This window comes from Propithecus coquereli, unplaced genomic scaffold (assembly GCF_000956105.1).
Source record: "Propithecus coquereli isolate 6110/MARCELLA unplaced genomic scaffold, Pcoq_1.0 Scaffold64, whole genome shotgun sequence".
Lineage (NCBI taxonomy): Eukaryota > Metazoa > Chordata > Mammalia > Primates > Indriidae > Propithecus > Propithecus coquereli.
In genome coordinates this window covers 1,075,468-1,095,905 of record NW_012152396.1, presented here as the reverse complement: position 1 = coordinate 1,095,905, position 20,438 = coordinate 1,075,468, and the positions used below count along the sequence as shown (strand labels likewise).

At 38.0% G+C, this 20,438-nt stretch overlaps 1 protein-coding gene across 1 annotated transcript in view; it reads right to left on the bottom strand.

Moving 5' to 3' along the window:
- Window positions 1–7,538: 7,538 nt before the first annotated feature.
- The window catches only part of AMTN (amelotin), a 15,435-nt gene continuing 2,535 nt past the window's right edge, over window positions 7,539–20,438 (bottom strand). The window contains exons 2-8 of the mRNA XM_012659827.1: window positions 18,279–18,365; window positions 16,846–16,911; window positions 15,885–15,974; window positions 12,649–12,684; window positions 11,031–11,057; window positions 8,666–8,936; window positions 7,539–7,672 (exon numbers count right to left, since the gene is read on the bottom strand). Coding sequence (XP_012515281.1) covers window positions 7,539–7,672; window positions 8,666–8,936; window positions 11,031–11,057; window positions 12,649–12,684; window positions 15,885–15,974; window positions 16,846–16,911; window positions 18,279–18,365 — 711 coding nt within the window. The remainder of the gene's footprint in view (window positions 7,673–8,665; window positions 8,937–11,030; window positions 11,058–12,648; window positions 12,685–15,884; window positions 15,975–16,845; window positions 16,912–18,278; window positions 18,366–20,438) is intronic.

Here is a 20,438-nt window from a genome sequence, read left to right as displayed (position 1 = left end):
AACTGCCTTTGGTGATTTCTCTTACGTGACTTCTCAAATTGCTCTCTTCTGAGTTATACAGGGACACTGAAATGAAATAGTAGACTCTTTAAAATGTAGACTCTTAAAAAATAGTATTAGTAGACTCTTTAAAAATGTTTAATAGATTCCAGAAGAGATATAGGTCCGCTACTTTTTGAGATGTTCTTATATGTAATGTCTTCTTGTGGTAACAAATTTAAAGTCAGTTTAATTCAAACTAGTTATTTTTGGTTTGACTCTGAAGTGATTAATTGTTGCAATTATTTGTCCTATATGTTAGTTTAAAAATCTATCATATGCCCAGTTCATACTGGGTATATAGCTACCACTTTTATTAATACAAATCTAAAGTTTTAATTATATGAACAATTAAAAGTTTGACATGTGTTTCCTTAGTTCAGTTGAGTTTCCTGAATATAGCTTAAGTCTTAGATTAGATTTCTACTGGTTTCAAAGATTTCATTGAGAGAATAAGCTGCATCTTTATGGCCCTTTTAGTGTGACTTCTTTTCCTGACCCAGGGGACCTTCCTACTAAGGGCTGTTAGACAGTTGGAGGAGTTACAGAATTTAGTTTCCTTCTTTTAAATCACTCCTGTGGTATTAAAGACATCACTCAGTTCCCTTGCTCATACACTCTCTGGTTCTCCATAAATGTTGTTCTTAATGACTCTCATATCTGACTTCTTGAGTCCTTACTTGGGTTTATAGACGGCTATCAGATTTGAGACTTAATTTGTTCTAGGAGGACTTTGCCGTCTTCTTGGCTACAGCTAGTTCACTCCTCTTAGTTTTTCTGCCTCAGGACCGCTAGGGGGAGATCATTTCTAGCAAACCATACCAACTTGCAAACATTGTGAGCTAGTATTTAAAAATGCTAACCAGTGGAGGTTTTCTTTTGTACTATGTTTTTATAAAATCAAGAATTTTTTAAAAGCAATTTTAGGTTTACAGAAAAATTGGGGAGAAAGTGCAGAGAGTTCCCATTTCCCACTCCCCCACAATGAATTGTATTATTGACATCTTGCGTTAGCATAGTACATTTGTTACAATGATCAGACATTTATACATTATTATTAACTAAATTCCATAGTTTACAATAGGGCTCACTCTTTGTGTTGTATAGTCTATGGATTTTGACAAACGTATAATGGCAGACATCCACCATTACAAAATAGTTTCATTGCCCTAAAAAATCTCCTACGCTCCACCTATTGGCTCCTTTCACTTATCTATATTTAAGGGTCCTTCATATCATTTTGTGGCTTGATACTTCATTTTTTTTTAATCATTGCAAAATACTCCATTCTCTGGATGTACCACAGTTTGTTTATCCATTAATCTATTTAAAGACATCTTGGCTGCTTCCATTGGCAATTATGAATAAAGCTGCTATTCATGATGTAAATTCTTGTGTGAACGTAAGTTTTCCACTTATTTGGGTAAACACTAAAGAGTGAAATTGCTGGATCATAGGATTAAGAATATGTTAAGTTTTGTAAGAAACTGTCAAATTGTCTTCCAAAGCGGCTGTACCAGTTTGCAATCCACCAGCAAGGAAAGAGAATTCCTTTTGCTCTGCATCCTTGTGAGCGTTTGGTATTATCAGTGTGGTGGGTTTTAGCCATTGTGATAGGTGTGTAATAGTATCTCATTGTTTTTGAACTTGCAATTCCATGCCGACATATGATATTGAGCATTCTTCACATACTTATTTGCCACCTTTGTATCTTCTTTGGTGAGGTGTCTGTTCAGATCTTTGTCCATTTTTAAATTGGGTTATTTGTTTTCTTATCATTAAGATTTTGTGTATTTTGGATATCAGTCCTTTATCAGATATATGTTTTACAAGACTTTTTCCTAATCTGTGGTTTGTCTTCTCAATCTTTTTTTTTTTTTTCTTTTTTGAGGCAGAGTCTCACTCTTTTGCCCGGGCTAGAGTGAGTGCCGTGGCGTCATCCTAGCTCACAGCAACCTCAAACTCCTGAGCTCAAGCGATCCTACTGCCTCAGCTTCCCGAGTAGCTGGGACTACAGCATGTGCCACCATGCCCGGCTAATTTTTCTATATTTTTTTAGTTGTCCAATTAATTTCTTTCTATTTTTAGTAGAGACGGGGTCTCGCTCTTGCTCAGGCTGGTTTCGAACTCCTGAGCTTAAACAATCCGCCCACCTCGGCCTCCCAGAGTGCTAGGATTACAGGCATGAGCCACCATGCCTGGCCGTCTTCTCAATCTCTTAACACTGATTTTGGCAGAGCAGAAGTTTTTAATTTTTTTTTTTTTTTTTTTTTTTTGAGACAGAGTCTCACTCTGTTGCCCTGGCTAGAGTGAGTGCCGTGGCGTCAGCCTAGCTCACAGCAACCTCAAACTCCTGGGCTCAAGTGACCCTACTGCCTCAGCCTCCCGAGTAGCTGGGACCACAGGCATGCGCCACCATGCCCGGCTAATTTTTTCTATACATTTTTAATTGTCCAAATAATTTCTTTCTATTTTTTTTTTTAGTAGAAATGGGGTCTCGCTCTTGCTCAGGCTGGTCTTGAACTCCTAAGCTCAAACAATCCGCCCACCTCAGCCTCCCAGAGAGCTAGGATTACAGCGCGTGAGCCACCGCGCCTGGCAGAAGTTTTTAATTTTAATGAAGTCTAACTTACTGATTTGGTTTTTCATATAGATAGTGTTTATGGTATTATATCTAAAAAGGCATTGCCAAGCCCAAGGGCACCTAGATTTTCTCCTGTGTTATCTTCTAGGAGTTTTACAGTTTTGCATTTTACATTTAGGTCTGTGAACCACTTTGAGTTAATTCTGGTGGAAGGTATAAGGTCTGTGTCTAGAGTCTTTTTCTTTTTTGCATGTAGATTTCCAATGATCATGCTTTCTCCACTGAATTGCCTTTCCTACTTTGTCAAAGGTCAGTTGTCTATATGTGTGGATCTATTTCTGGACTCTCTATTCTGTTCCATTGATCTATATTTCCAAAACCACATTGTCTTGATGGTTATAGCTTTATAGTTAGTTTTGAAGTTGGGTAGTATCAATATTGTGATGGCTATTCTGGGTCTTTTGCCTGTCCAGAATTAGTTTGCCAAAATCCACAAAATAATTTGCTGATATTTTGAATAAGATGATATTTAATCTCTAGATCAAGTTGGGAAGAACTGACATCTTGACAATATTAAATCTTCCTGTCCAGGCACATGAAATATTTCTCTATTTATTTAGATCTTCCTTGATTTCTTTCACCAGTTTGGTAGTTTTCACCAGAGTGTTTTTGTTCTATATTATTACTTTTAATCTTGTGGCTCTTCCTCCCTTGAATGTAGACTTATGCTGTCCAACAACATAGTAGTGGCTGTTGAGCTCTTGAAATGTGGCTAGTTCAAATTGAGGTGTAAATCGAAACATACATTGGATCTCAAGGATTTAGTAACAAAAAAGAATGTAAAATAGATCATTAATAATTTTTAAAATATTGAATACATGTTAGAATAAACATTTTGAATTTATCAGGTTAATAAAATATTTTATTAAAATTAATTTTACCAACTTCTTTTTACCTTTTGCATGTGGCAACTAGAAAATGTAAAGTTACGTATATGGCTCACACGATATTTCTACTGAATAGCACTTCTCTAGACTTTGGTAAACATTACCTTGTCAAGGTTTTCATGGTCAAATGAAAGTAAATTAGAATTCAGTTTTCCAAAAATATATTGCACTTTCTGCACAGAATGCCCTCGGTATATACTATTTCCGTTTGCTTTGTACTCCAAGCAGAATATGTCTCCTAGGACAAGGTAGGAATTATTACAAACTTGTTGCCTTCTAATAAAGACTCAAATAGGATTATTGCAAAAATAAAGCAAAATGCAGAGAAAGGAAGGGCAAATAGAGCATTTGGAACTTGGTAAAGGTGAGGAGGCAGAGATGGATTTATTATGAAGCTAATGAAGTTTAAGCTTCAGGGCCCTTCACTTGTAACGGCCCCTTCCAAGGCTCTAAGATGGTGCCATCAATGGGTTCACGGGATCCTATGTTTTGTAGCTTTTGAAAAAAATAATATATTTTAACTACAACTAGTTGTGACCTCTATCTCTTCCCACTCTGATTTTCCTTTTACCACATTTTATCTTGCATGATACATTGGTGTAGTTACAGGCATTTTTGTGATCCACCTACAAAAGGTCGAATTGTAGACATATTGAGTTAGGGTTTAGTAGGGAATATTTATGTGGTTTGTGAATAATTGTTTCTGGTTGTTCCATTTTAGAGATGGCTTTCAGCGATAGTCCTATCTCCTCCTACCCTCCGTGTTTCAATGCACCAAGTACAAGTATTGGGAATCTGTAAGGCCAGAGTTGGTGTTACAATATGAATGTGTCCTATGGTGCTTGGTGGCAGCAGTATGTGGTTATGTGGTTAATGAAAGAGAAAAAAAGATCTGTAAAGTTTGAAGCCAGAAACTAGTCTGACATTGCAGCACATACAATTGTACATTTTACTATAGCTTTTATTTTTTTGGTGGGAATTGAATGAAATTGATTTTATGGGAATTATTGTGTTTATAGGGCACAAACCTACAGCAGTACAATAGGCAATGGGAATGTCTGTGTATGAAGTCACACACAAACATGGTAGATTACCTTACAGTTTTCAGTATATACAGGGAGAGGATGAAAAGGAATGGATGTGATGTTGTTCAAAGTTGATCTCAAAGTTTGATCTGAGGATCCTGGAGAGACTCGGAGATCCTTTTGATGGTCAGAAATGTAAAGCTAAGAACTAGAAAGTACCTGAGTTGCAAAAAATTCTCATTTTTAACACCAGTATCAATATTTAAAATTCTTTGTTTGTTTTGTGTCCTGGAGGTTTTCTATGACAGCAATTTTCCGCAGTAAGATCAGTGATAGAGGAGACATAGGTCTTTCCTCTGAAAGGTGGACAAGGAGTGACTGTGAAAGGGAAGCAGGGAAAGGAGAACATGTGCTCAGGCAGCGATGTCTTAGGAGAGTGCACACGTGGCGGTTGAGGATGGAAATTGAACCCTTAAAGCCAACTGTCTGCCCTTGGAAAATATTCGGATTCCCCGAGGAGTAGCACACTCCAGTTGGAAGACACCTGGTTTAGATGGTCTACCTGGTAAGCACACACCTAGTATGTTAATGCTATCATGGAGACATGTATGTAAGAGTTTAGGGAGGAAGGTGTGAGGTTGGGAGGACAGATAACCTCAGTTTGTTTGACGGATATTGAAAGCAAACGCAATGAATTTCTGTAGTGGTTTGCAGTTTGCAAAGCACTTTTGTGTATTATCTGCTTTGATCATAATATTAACCTCGTGGGATATCTATGGCAGAGATTTTTGGCCCCATTATACAGGTAAGAAAAATGAGGTTCAGAGGATTTTTTTTTTTTTTTTGATAGAGGGTTAATGTTAGGTAGGGATAAGGAAGGAGAGGAGCAGATGGCACTAGGAGATTCTTTGTCTACAGTAGAAGGATCAAATTCACCAGAAAGGGGGGCTTCCGAGAAGGAACAGATGACATGTCAAGGGGGCTCCAAGGACTGAACACATGTTTGGTCTATGATAGGGGGTCTCCAAGGACTGACCGACCAAAAAGAGGTAGGAAGGCCACAAAGTGGAGATATGATCAAGACCACAAAATAGAGTCTTTGGAGCAAGTAAGGTGACAGTCTGCTCAAGTGATCTACCCTCATTAACATAGTAAAAATCATACCTACCGGTGTGATGACAGTTTACAAATACCATGGCAACCCCCAGAAATTACCTTATAAAGTTAAAGATGGGGAGGGTTCCCAGTTCTGGGAATTCTCTACCCTTTTCTAAGAAAAACCACGAATATTCCACCCCTCACATAGCATATTATTAGGGATTAGCATAAAAGCAGACCCTAACCCTGGGGTCACGCTATTCCTTATTGGAGTGGTCCATTCTCTACTGACTTTAAGAGTGTACTATACTCTCTAGACTCTGTCTTCAAACTCAGGGTCTCCTCCACTCATGGGGGTTGACCCATTCCTTCTCTGGAACGAACTATGCTTTAATCAACTTTGGCACTTTGCTTGCATCGGCTTGGTCTGGTCATTTGCTCTGTTGACTCGGTACCAGTAACCGTTCTTCAGTACTGGGAACCAAGAACTGGGGAACACTGACCTGAAATCTGGTCCCCACAACTGACAGTTATCTAGAAAGTATTTTTTTTCCTTCATTTTTTAGAGATGGGGTCTCACTTTGTCACCCAGGCTGCCATGCAATGGTGTGATCATAGCTCATTGCAGCCTCGAACTTCTGGGCTCAAGTGATCCTCCTGCCTCAGCTTTCCAAGTAGCTGCCACCATGCCTGGTTAATTTTTTCTACTTTGTGTGTGTGTGTGTGTGTGTGTGTGTGTGTGTGTGTGTGTGTAGAGGCAGGATCTCGCTATGTTGCCCAGGCTGGTCTTGAATTCCTGGGCTCAAGAGATACTCCTGCCTTGGCCTCCTAAAGTGCTAGGATTACAGGTGTGAGCCACTGCACCTGGCCCTAGGAACTCTTTTGATAGTATTTTTAATTAGCATCACCAATGGCAAAATATTTTTGAAAGATTAAATTCTAATTTAATCTCATTTGGCCACGACACCATGACAATTCATAAATATGTTATTCAGATTCTTCAAATCTGAAACACTGTAGCCAATAAATCTTTAACTACTAGTAAATCTTTAACCACCTGAAAAATTTGACATGGAATATATTTTGTGGGTGCATATTTAGGTTTGTTGCATACTGAGGGGGCGGAGTCAAATAGGGTGAGAAATGTTATTAACCCTACCCATACCTTTCTTTTGGGGGGGCTCTGCTGTAGTTTGTATTAATCCCCTTGATTTCCTCTCACTCTAGATGAACTGCAATGGTCTGGGCTATAAATTTAAATCAGATTAAATTCTAGCTCTTAGGTGAACAGAGAAAGAATATCACCTTGGTCTGTTTCAGTGATTATTTTTATCAATATCATTTCCTATCAGGCATGCCAAAATTAAACATTAAATGCCATAATCACTAAGTCTGAATATAAACACTTAAGGTTAGGCAATATGATTTATATTCTTTGTTTCCACTGTATGTTCTGGATGAGCAAAAATAATTTGCTGGTCGGGTGCAATGGCGCACACCTGTAATCCTAGCACTCTGGGAGGCCAATGTGGGAGGATTGCTTGAGGCCAGAAGTTCGAGACCAGCCTGAGCAAGATTGAGACCTGTTCTCTACAAAAAATAAAAAAATTAGCCGGGCGTGGTGGCATGCACCTGTAGTCCCAGCTACTCCGGAGGCTGAGGCAAGTGTATTGCTTGAGCCCAGGACTTCGAAGTTGCAGTGAGCTATGATGATACCACTGCACTCTAGCTGGGGTGACAGAGTGAGACTCTGTCTCTAAAAATATTTTCATATTAAAAATGAAATTTTTGACTCTTAAGAGAAAGTGAGTCATGAGGTGGTTGTAAAGAGACCAGAATTTGTCCTCATGTTGCTGGTGTCCTCCCCCCTTGACTGCAGCGCTTTCTACTTTGAGAGAAAGTCTTAGACTCAGAGTAGGACGTTAGTATCCTGAGGTAATGTAGGTTTCTAAAAGGGCCCAATTTCTTTTCTTCTATACCTAAAGAAGAAAAAGAGCCAATTTTCAAAACACATTTTAATAGATACACTTTCCAGGTGGCATAATGTTATATTTCAAAGACAAATTCACTCATTTAATTATTTTTTCAGAAGTCAGTATTCTCTAGGTAGAAGATATTTTCTGAAATTTCAAGAAAGTTTTCAGGTAAACTAAGAGTTAATTTCTTCTGAGACTCTCCAGTGTGTCTCGATCTATTCCATCATGTGATTAATGAGAAAGATTCACGTGTCACCAAATTTGAGGTGGTTTAGTTGAGAAAATTTGAAACAGGTTACTGAATTCCTGGAAGAAAATAGAACATCTTTTAAATGTAGGTAAAAGCATGTTGAATTTAAACATTTTTATTTGAGATCAGAATTCCTAGGAATAGGAGCATCAGTATCAAACCAATCTTTTGCTATCTCTAAGGATTTAGGTTCTAGACAATCCCACAATTATCTTTGCTTATTGGTGGAAGAAAAGCCTATTTTTGTGATATTTCTTGAGTCCTGTCTGAGAGGAATAGCAGGTGGGTTTATATTCTCTGCTAACTCCAGTCTGTTATGAGTGGCTGCTTGCAATGTGGCATTAGGAAGGTTCATCCACCACCAGTGAATGGAAAGGATCACGACGAACTGAAGTGTGTCCACTATGGGCCTGTGTGTGTGTGCGTGTGTGTGTGTGTGCGCGCGCGCACGTGTGCGTATTGGGAAGAGGAGTGCAGTCTGCTTCCAGATATTTCTAGCTTTGACCCAAAATGGAAAATATGTTATATGCCAGCAATTAAAAGTCTTCTTTCGGTCTTAATACCATAGGGTTTGTGGCCCAGTAAAAATTTTCCTTCACGTTGCAGGAATCAATTGTGAGCGCATAAAGGGGCTCCCTGATTTGATTAAGATCTGTGTTTGTCAAGGGAAGACAAAGAACTCTTTTCTCTCATTCTGCAGATGACTTTCGTGGCCAGGGAGCCTTTTCTAAGCCAGGAGAATTTACCGTTTGGCGGTTCCGTGGTGGTTTCCTCGGTCGTGTGCGTGCCCCTTCGGATGCCTGCGGGCGTTGTCACTCCAAACTCATCGTCGGCGTCCGTGTCTCTGGGAGTCGGGCCCTCCGGGGTTCCGTGGGTGGCAGGATTTACTCCTGCTTGTCCTGCAGGGAGGCTTCCCGCCTGGCCATCTGGGTTAGCCCCTGCCTGAGTGGTGGGCAGGATGCCTCCCGGGAACAAGGGGTGGATGATGAGGCCGGTGAAGAGTTGTGAGGCCACTGGCTGCAATAAAGGAGGCAAACCGAAAACAAAGTCAAAGTCGGATTCACACATTTTTAGGCTGGTTAATGATCTTTTTTCTTTTGAGGGCAGCATGTTTGTGTAGGAATAGCAAGATGGAGAGTAAAGTCAGAGGAAACAGCAAAGAACTAGCATTCCTCAGAGGAAATGCCATTGTTGGCCCAGCCAAGCCTGATGCTGGGTTCATTGCTGGGATTCCTTGCCATGCTTCATTTTCCTCAGAAAGGGGAAGTCAGAATCAAGTTGGTCATGGGAAAAGGAATAATGCATCATTTGTTATCATCAGGTGTATCTGGAGGTAGATCTAAGGCAGAAAATTACACAGTTATGATCTGATGGGCTATATCTCTGTTACTAACCTAAAACATAATCTTTCTTTTGCTCATAAAAATTTTTAAAAAATGTAATTTAGGAGATGAAAAATTAATGCAAAAATTGATTCCACTGGATTAATCAATCCTCCTCTTCTCGGCTTGCATCTCTTCAAGTTTCTTATGATGTATTTTCAAAGGCATTGGAATATTCAGTCAGAAACATTTCTCTTGGCAATTCAACTACTTGTGTGTTTCCTGTGGTTACACAGGGAACTCCTCTCTATTGGAATCTTTCATTGTTAGAGAGTCTGGTTGAGCAGGTCTGGGGCAGGGACCCAGCCATCCACATTTTTAACCAGGTTTTGAAGTCATCTTGATTTGGTGGGCCATGACTGAAGATTGGGAAATACTGTCTTAGATTTAAGAGATAATGAAACCAGATTTAGACTTATGCTGGATGAGAGAAAGGAGTATAGAAGTTTTCAAATTAAGGATTGTGACACCCACAATTCTGAAATAAAAAGGTGAGTGGCCGCCATTATTAAAAAATAAAACAAAGAGAGTAGATCAGAGTACATTCTGTATAATAAGGGTAAGTGTTGCTTCATCAAATTTGTGTGTGCATGTGTGTTGAGCTGCATGAAAAATGTGTTGTTATTGTGTGTTGTACTGAAAAAAATGTTTGAAAACCACTAGCATAGTAGATAGAAAAAGGGCTTTGGATTTGGATCTACTGCTTTTTTGTCTTTGAGACCTAAATTACTTGAGCTAATTGAGCTTCAGTTCCTTTGTAAAACTGGGTCAAAAATCTCTGCTTTGTAGATGGATGAGTGTTGAAGGCAATATATATAAAGGGTCTGCTAAAGGACTTATCCTGAGTTCAAGCAATCCTCCCACCTTGGCCTTCCAGATTGCTAGGATTACAGGCATGGGCCAACATGTCTGGCCACTTATTTCTTTCTTAACAGTTTGGTTTAGAGATTGGCTGGTTGCTTCATCTGTGTGTTATATAATATACATGGTAGATAGAGAAGTTCATGCAGCCATGTTGGCAAAATAGCCCCATTACTTGATTATTATTTATGGGCAATGTAGCAAATCTCTACCTTTTCCATAATAGAAAAACTGTTTAAAACTGCATTTTCAAATATTGCCTCAATTCCTTACTTTAGTTGTCATGTTTAGATAGCATGCTAATTTGTCATTTTCTGTAAAAAATGACCTATGAAGGAATGCATAGAGGTGCCTAGTAATAGTAATATGAACTTGATTTAGATACAGCCCTTCAGTTGTTCATGTGTATAGAAAATAGTTCATTCATCACAATCTGATGCTAGAAAAATATATATTTACCCATAAAAATAAAAAATCTGAGTTAAGAAATTAAATTTTTTCTGTAAAAAATGTCAATATTTATATTATTATACATCCACATGCATTTTAATAGTTTATGATCCTAGATTATAATCAATATAAAGTTAAAAAATGTGCGATGTGCACTGGTTCTCTGGATAGAGTTGAATCTGACAGCAATACATGATAATAAACGCTAATGGAAAGGTAGCTGGAGAAGGACGATGAAATCCCCAGATAAAGAAAGCATAACCTAATGCAAGCACCTATAAAAATATTCAGTTGATTATACATTTAACGTACAGCAGATTCAAGATTTATGGTTGAAGGAGACTATTAGAAGACAGACACTATATTGTGGTAGAAGTGAAAAGAATTTGAAATGCTAGTAATTAAAATTTTTTTTTACCAATTCCTCTGAGCTTAGGATAGTACCCTAAAAGCAAAATGATAAACACAAATTATTAGACAAATTTTAATATATTTGAAGCAAGGTATTATAACATAACTTAAAAACTTAAAATACTTTTAAAGATTATAGAGAGAGATTTTGTGTTTTCAATAATTTGTTAAACTGCTTTTGTTATTTGTATCACAGAACTCAAGTCAGCGTATCATATGGGACTGCTAACATTCATCCTTTGAGTAATGTGAGGTAGCATACATTGCAAAAATTAAATATTTTTCTATTATTAAGTAGATGCACATTGGAGGAAACCTCGAGAATGCTGAAAGCAATAAAAAAAAAATAAACCCACCATAATTCCACCATTCAGAGTTTGATATATTTTCTTCCAGATATTTTTCATACATTTCTTTTTTACTTAATGGAAGTCATGTCATTTTTACAATTTTGTCTCTTGCTTTTTCTTTTATTATTACATGATCATATAACTGTATTGTTGATAGATGTTAATAAATGTAATTTTAAATGGCCACATAGTATTTGCTCTTATGTGGTACAGTTCACTTGGCCATTTTTCTTTGGTCTTAGATTGCATCCAGTATTTTCCTGTACTACAAATATTACTTTGATGACTATATTGTACATAAACCTTTGCTCTATTTCAGATAATTTTCTTGGGATATGTTCCTAGATGTGGAATTAAGAGTTGATACAAATTTTATGTTTGATTCTGTTTTTAGAAGTAAAAGCTGGCACCTGATACTGATATTTGATCTTGTCCTTTTGACAATTTTATCAGGGATCTCAAGAATTACTTTCACAAAGGTAAACGGGGAGAGAGGAGAAAATGTTTATAGAATTTTCAGGGAAAATATGTATAGTCAAAAATATATTTGAGATTAAAAAATCAATCCCTAAGTCATTAATCATTAGATCAATCCCAATAACATTTCTTTCTTTGCTTCTTTCTTTTTTTTTTGTTAAGACATAGTCTCATTCTGTTGCCCAGTCTAGAGTGCAGTGGTGTCATCATAGCTCACTGCAACCTCAAACTCCTGGGTTCAAGTGATCCTCCTGCCTCAGCCTCCCAAGTAGCTGGGACTATAGGCGAGTGCCACCATGTCTGGCTAATTTTTCCATTTTTAGTAGAGATGGGTCTCACTCTTGCTCATGCTGGTCTTGAACTCCTGAGTTCAAGCAATCCTCCCAGCTTGGCCTTCCAGAGTGCTAGGATCACAGGCATGGGTAAACATGTCTGGCCACTTATTTCTTTCTTAACAGTTTGGTTTAGAGATTGGCTGGTTGCTTCATCTGTGTGTGATATTTATTAATGGTACAACTATAACTGAGCAATTTTAATGATCTCTGATTACTCAGTTTCAAATTGGAAATAAAAATATTATCCACAAAAATTGTATTGAAGATTAAATGAGATAATATACATAAAGTACTTAGAACAGTGTGGCACATATTAAGTGCTGTGCTAGCTATTGTGATTATCTGTCTATATAGTGCAAAGTAAATTGGAAACTTCACAACTATCTGGTGAATAGTGGTAAGATTAAATAATACTTCCCACAAAAGTGATTTAAAATCAAAACCATATTAAAAATAATCTTACCTGGGCTCCAAGTTGTGCTATAAAAATTGGTAACATCTGAAAAAGGAGAGAAAAACTCAGTAAAAAATATATTCAAAAGATAAATTCTAGCAGATGATGTAAATATTGAGACTTTCTTAAAAGGATACAATATTTGTTGAAAAGATATTTGTTACTAATGTGTCATCTATGATTATAGATATAGAGTCACAGAGCTCGATGGGAATTGGAACTCATCCAATTTGTAAAAAGTGTTAGACCCAGAGAGATTTAGAAACCAGTTTAAGACAGTACATTGAGAAGGTAGAAGTTAGTAAATCGGATGAACAAAAAATAATTTTAGTCTCAAGTGATCTCCAAACTGAAGATTATTCCAAGTAGTAATGATAAAATGCACAGATTTCTTTTATATGGCATTTTCAGAAGACACATTAAAGTATGTAATGGATATTTTAAAATGCAGAGGTTTCTTGAAACATATATATTTAGTCTTGCAATAGCTGCCAGGATATTTTGCTGTGAAGTTTGCCAGTTCTTGCTCAGTAACCCTGGCATCAACACAGCTCTTAAGAGTAGATAGGAAATAATTCAGTGGTCACTGATTACTAATTAAATGTTAGGAATTTATAGCTGAAAAATATTTGAGTGAGGTGTTGGCATGCTCCAGTATTCTCTACTACTCTAAGAACTAGCCTAGAGTTTGTCAAAGGAAGCTAGGGTTTTAAACATTTATTTTTGTTTCTATAGAAAATTCAGTGTCAGGAAATTAATCAAAATGGAATTTTAATTTGATAATAACCAACCCCAAAAGATTCAAAAGTGTTATGAAATGGACTCTTAACTTTATTATTTCCCAAGATAGTTGGTGTAGCAATTATGGAATTATGGAATGCTAACAGGTAAAAAGTATGTACATTCATGAAAAGCCTTACTTTTAGTCAGGTTCTTGTCTACTGACACAAAAAAGGCAATGCCAACAACAATGACCACAAAAACCCTACTAATCTCAGGGTGGCGATGGGAAAGTAGTTTTGGAGAAGGGACACAGTATTTGGGAGAAAACGGAATTGAAATTTCTTCTTTAAAGGAAAGTTGGAGTGGAAGGAACAAAAAGATAAAAAGAGGAAACCACAAATGTTAAGTAACATCTGTAACAAAAGGTAATCTATTTTCCACTAATATAACAAAAAAGAGAATAATTTTTTTCTTAGTTGTTGGTAGTAAAATTATTTTAAATAATAGTAGCAAACATGTTTTGTGTGTTTACTATTTTAAGTGTTTGACATATATTTACCATTTAATTTTTATAACCGTTCTAGAGAAAAGTTCTACTTTAATGCCCATTTTAAATTTTGAGGAAAGCAAACCACAGAATGGTTAAGTAACTTGGCCAACATCACACAGGTGGTGAGTGGAAAGCTGAGATTTGAGCAGAAGTTGTGTGGTTCTGGAGTTTACTCTTAACCATGTTGGCCTTTCTTTGATAATGGGGAGCTGCCAACAAGGTGCCCAGGTTTGTGGCAGAGGAAGTAGCCACTCTGCATAGGGAGTGGTGGGTGGGAGGGATTGGAACTGCCCAGAAGAAGGTCAGGTACCCTTGGTGGTAAGCACAGCCTAGAGACACTGAGGAATTCCCATAGGGAAGGAGAATTGATTTATACTATTGTGTGTTGGAGACTGGGTAACGTCAGACCCTTCATACTGGAACTTTTGTAACATCTTCAGTGCCCACTAATGCCTTCGACACAAGGGAATATTCTCTGGGGAATATGAAGATGTACTAAATCTGGCTTCAAGATTAGAGCAGGGCAGCAATTGAGGCTGAAGCTGGGCAGTCAGCATAGGGATTATACAAGGATCACATATTAAAGACAGTCTCATTTTATTTGTATGTTTCTCAAGTCTTTTTCAGAGGGTCAATTTTATTATCAAGATATTTTGTGTGTTTTTGGCCCTGGAAATCCTATTCCGAAGTAAGAGTTGGTCCAGAGGAAATAGTCATTGATATAGTCATAGACTTAGTTGCAAGGATTTTCACTGCAGCATTGTTTATAGAAGGAAAAGGCTTGGAAAAAACCCCAGATTTTCACAATAGGGAACCTAGTACACAATGGAATACTACGCAGTGATTCAAAACCATGTTATAAGTGAATATTTCAAAACACGAAAACTATTTAAAATGTATATGTGGAAAAAATCTGGTCACAACATTAAATACAGCAAAAACATATTTTCTTTAAAAATGTACTTATATGCCCCATAATACGCTGAAATAAAAAAAAATAATTAAATATTCAGATGAAATGTCAAAAAAAATGTACTTATATGTATAGAAAGAAGACTGGAAGGATATATCCTAGAATGTTGATGGTTTTGATTATAAGTGATAGAACTCTGGATGAATTTTATTTTATTTTTTTGCTTACATGTGTCTTCTAAATTCCTTATAACTGAGAGATATTACTTATATAATAAATAATAAATGCTTCTACAAAAAATTAGACCATTATGTAGGGTGATGGGGGCTGAGGTCACATGTTGGGGAGAATAAGTTATCTACCAACAACTTAGTCTAGCCATAAAAAGATTACTGTATTTTTCTCCAGAGCCTATTAAACTATTTAGAGAAGTTTCAAGAATGCAAAAATTTGGACTTTGTTCAATGTTAAAATTCAAACACTTAAAAAAGGGGTGATGCCTTAAGTATGTCATTTATATCTTAATGTGAGAGGGTTTTCTAGAATTTTTCCTGAAAGTAAGTGATGGCGGGAGATCAGAGATAACTAGAAAGTTCTTGGGGACTTTTTGAGGGGGCAGGAAAAAAGGGCACAAAAGAGGGAAGATCAGATTTGCTGAAAATAGACATTATCCACCTTTTCATTTTTCTTTGCGATGATCTTGGTCATCCAGAAAGTCTTCGATAGAAAAATATTCTTGCTAGAAAAAAATCCTGGTACCGCTCAGTTTCCTGCCTCTAGTCTTCACTCTTCAGTCTTCCCCAACTCTTCATCATTTTTTGTTACTCACTAAAAATGTATTCCAAAGAGGTTGTGGGATAGCATGGTTAGTTTTCTGGGTATGTTTGCAGGAGTGTTTTATCAAGAACCAAATTGCCAAATACTCTTCTAGAACATTTGTCTGCAGATTATATGGGTAAAATTTTCAAGAAGCTTGAGAAAATTCTTTTTGTCCTGTAGGCTTACACCTGAGAGGAAATCCTTTCCAAGGTTAAACTGAAGTCCAGTTATTGAACGTACCTGTGGTTGCAGCTGCTGTTGTACGTTCAGCCCCCCCAGGGGCAACGGGTGGGCCTGTGGGCCAGGTGTCATCCCTGCAGCAGGATTTAACTGTAGGGCAATGAAAAAGATTTTCCTCGTATCTTTTTCAGTTTGAACATTGAGGAAACTAAATGTATTTACAAAACATAAAATATGTTTAAAGGGAGGATTTGCCATGTAAATGCATAGTATTCTATTGCATGTATAAGTAGATACAGAGATGAAATTCAAAGACTTATTTAGTCTACTAGCCAACCACAAGGTCCGTTACTAACTTTTCCCATGCTAAGTTTTTCTTTGGCATTTAACCCATTTTCTTCAAGAATTATAATGCTTAGGTAATTTTATCCTTGCTTTCCCCTTTTGGCTACAACAGCAATGGTTCCTAGAATTATTCTGATAGCTTTTTTGTTAAGAAATTAATTTCTTCATAGGTATCCCAATGAAAATTACGAGTTTCAGAATAAAATGTCTAATCTGGAACATGGACTGTATTTAAATCTGACCACTTAAATAAATCTACTTTAATCAGGAGAGGAACTTGTTTTTCTCCCCCAAACAGATTAAATTATACAGATATTCTATGAGAAGACTGAACTCATTGCATCCCTTCTAGTTTGCTCTTGTTGATGGGGTAGTAATAGTGGTTATAGTGTTTATGAGGGGCTGTGGATGTTGTAGGAGCATCAGGAAATGTAGGGTGGAGGAATGGAGAGTGGAACTTTCTAGGCTCTCTTACTAAGAAAAACTTTTTATGTTGTATTGAATAGCTTCCAGTGTTCTTTGACACTTCTCCTTCTCCTCTTTTTCACCTTAATCTACAGTGAGTATGTGTGCGTGTACATTTGTGGATACACACACCCATATACATGCTCCCTCCAACACTGGGTATTATATTTGTTTAACAATGTGTATTAAAATAACACAAAAGAGCACTTACCAGATGCAGATCTGACCCCAGTGTGAGCATCGGTGTTAGTGGTATTACACTTAAAGAAGGGAAGACCTGCGGGACATTGAAATTGATGTATGAGACAAGAGGTCGTCTGTTTCCATTACTCTGTCATTGGTAGACCTGTAGTCTATGAATATAGGAATACATGTATACTCCATGTAATGTACACTCCTGCCAGAGGTGGATTTACCATGAAAGTAAATGAAGGCGAGGCTTTAGGGCCTCTCACTAGCATCACCCCCTTTTGTGGCCTTGGGAGGCACCTAGCAATGTGTCAAGTTTATGGTATTTATCAGCTTGAAAAGTTTTAATTTACTCTTATTTCCTATCTCATTATAAATATTCACTTCAGTACCTAATTTTACTTATTTAATTTTGCATCCTTTTTTTTAAAAAGTGTCCCCAAATTGAATAAGCTGCAGATTCCTTAAGGAGGGAGATTGGCTCCTGACCTGAGCTCTACAATGTCCATCAGCTAAAGTGAGAACTTCAGACTCTAGCATTATCTGATTGTTCTATTTTGCGAAGTCTAGATGTAGGTAAGGCAGGTCCTTTATAGAAGATGAAGACTTGGAGCAGGAGGGAGAGTCGTAGCCAAGAGATAAATGTAGTTTTCAAAAGTAAATGTGCTTTGAAGAAACTGATTTTACAGAAACACATCAATTCATCAACAACAATGAAACTTAACAAAACCATGAGGAAATCTGCAGTTATCTTTATAGATCACCTCTCATTCCCTGATATCTCTGGCAAATACCATATAAGTATGTCACAATATCTGAAGGGCAGAGATGACCAAGCTTTGTAGTTATTGCTTTTCAAAGTTTACTCGATTTTATTGATAAACCAAATTATTATTTAGACAAAAGGAAAAAGAACGAGGCTGGGTGTGGTGGCTCATGCCTGTAATCCTAGCACTCTGGGAGGCCGAGGCGGGAGGCTCGTTTGAGCTCAGGAGTTCGAGACCAGCCTGAGCAAGAGCGAGACCCCGTCTCCACTAAAAATAGAAAGAAATTAGCTGGACAACTAAAAATATATAGAAAAATGTAGCTGGCCATGGTGGCACATGCCCGTAGTCCCAGCTACTTGGGAGGCTGAGGCAGAAGGATTATCTAAGCCCAGGAGTTTGAGGTTGCTGTGAGCTAGACTGATGCCATGGTACCCTAGTCTGGGCAACACAGTAAGACTCTGTCTCAAAAAAAAAAAAAAAATGAAAAAAATGAAAAAGAATGAAGGTGCTTTGTTTCTCCTATTCAAAATTTTCAGAAGAGTGTATTGATTCTCTTTTTATTTCCTCCCAAATGAAAAGCCTTTCTCTTTTGTTCAGACTCTTTGTGTAAATCTTGATTTTAAATTCCATCAGTCTTAACATGTTTCCTTTGCTGGTTTATAAATGTTTCCTGTTGTAAGACTCTTACCTGATTTGGCTGCTGTTGGTTGAGTAGTGTGGCCTGATGTGGAGCCAACTTTGTTGGAGTAAGTCCCAAAGCAGGGTTCATATGCCTCTGTGGAAACAGATATGTATTTGAAGAGACAGGAATATGTTTGAGATTTTGTATCTGTTTCTGTCCAGAAGGTAACAGGTTATTCCCAATGCAAAAATGTCCTTCTTTAGGCTCTGTGTATTTTGGAGCAGTTTAATTCCTGGAAACATTTTGTGCATGGCAGGACATGGAACTGTAGAGTGGGAAAATGCCAGACCAGGATGGAGGATGGTGTGTGGAAGGGCGGTAGGGTGGACCAGGGCACATGGATTTCTGGTGGTGGCTCCTGGCTCTCATTCATTTCTGTAACCGCCTTTCTCTTTTGCCAGGACACAAAATATATAATCTGCACCTTGGCTCTGTGCGCATTTGCTTTTTCTCAGTGCTTGAGGTAAGGTGCCATGATTCTTACTGCCTTTTCATGAAGCTTCCCACTTTTGCCTTATGACTGCCATGTCTCTCTTACAATGGAAGTTCAGTTTTCTTCCTGGCCTGGATATTTTCATTGTGTATTAAAAATCACTGAATTTTAGGGGTGAAAGTATTCTTTCTACTTATTCGGTCTAGTTGTACCGTTTTGTTTCTATAACTGAAGCCCAAAGAAGTCAAGTAACCTGGCCAAGGTGACATGGTGAATAGCAAAGATGGTGCTAGGATCTTTGCAAATGCTCTTAGTCCCTGAAAAAAATAGAATGTTCCCTCTGCCACGGAGATCCCAGGTTGATCCCAGTTGCTTTTGCTCCTGGATGCATCCCCAGAAGGCACAGGGGTGTGGCTCTCCAGTGCTGCACCAGCCCTTAAGTCACCTTGAGTTTTCCCTGGAGCAGTCTTGGTTTTACTTTGGGCTTTTGCCCTCAGTTGTAAGAGGAGAGGTTGGTATTACCCGTCCTTGGAGGTCCCTTTCAGCTTTAAGATTATGTACAGATACACTCTGTAAATAAGTCTTTTCCTCCCCTACAATTGATTGTTAGTACAGCTGCCAGAGTGACCCTTTGGAAACAATACTTTAATCTTGTCACTCCTCTGCTCACTGCCAGCAATGACTGTCAATTTCGCTCAGAGTAAAAGCTAGAGATCCTACAATGGCCTATAGGCCCTTCATGCCCCAGGACCACTCTGACCTTCTGTCCCACCTCATTTCCTCTCGCTCACTCTGCTCCAGCCATCCAGGCTCTTTGCTGTTTCTGGGGCAGGTAAAGCCCACTCCTGCCTCAGGCTCTCACCTCCACCTGTTCTCTCTGTCTGGAAGGCTCTTTCCCGGAAGAGCACTGGCTCACTTCCCCCCCTGCTTCAAGTCTTGCATTCACCTTCCCATCGAGGCCTACCATGATTACTCTCCTGACTGTGCAGCCTGCCCTATCCCCTCAGGGGTTCCCCGTAGCCCTGCTCCCTCTTGCCTTGTGCTGGGTTATTTCCCATAGCCGCTCACCACCTTCTAACATGTCCCGTGACCTACTGATTTAAGCTGTTCATCATCGATCATTTGTTTCCTTGCTAACATATAAAATTCACAAGGGTAGAAATACTGTGTTTTATTCAATGATACGTCCCAAGCAGATAAATCCGTGCCTGGCATACAATAGGCACTAAACAAATATTTGTTGAAAGAACGAAATTTTGTTTTTCTAGAGCATTCACTTCCTGTGATTTTGATTTGTCACATTTTCTTTCTTTGTACTGATAGTATTCTCCATCTGGCACTTGTTCTCAAACTTTTGATCTACTGAAAATACTTGCTAGGTGGTATATGTCCACATTTGCAGACAGATTCATTTTTTATGCCTATATGATAATTCAATAAGTTCATGCACAAATAGTAAAAAATACCTTGTCCTTGTGTCCTGATTTTTCATTTGAGAAATGTTGCTCCTTAAACCAATATACATTTCAGTGTCACCTCCCCCATGCCCTACCCCACTGACTCTCTAGTTGCTCTCACATTGTTGGCTGTATTAGCCTGCATCTCCTTCTCAGTCCGCCTTGCGTGAGAACTGTGCTCCTGGAAAGTTTTATTTCTCCTGGGTTTTTACAAATTATATGGTAATTCAAATATATTAGAGAAACCCTATTTTGAAGAACCTTTTGGTAAAGTAA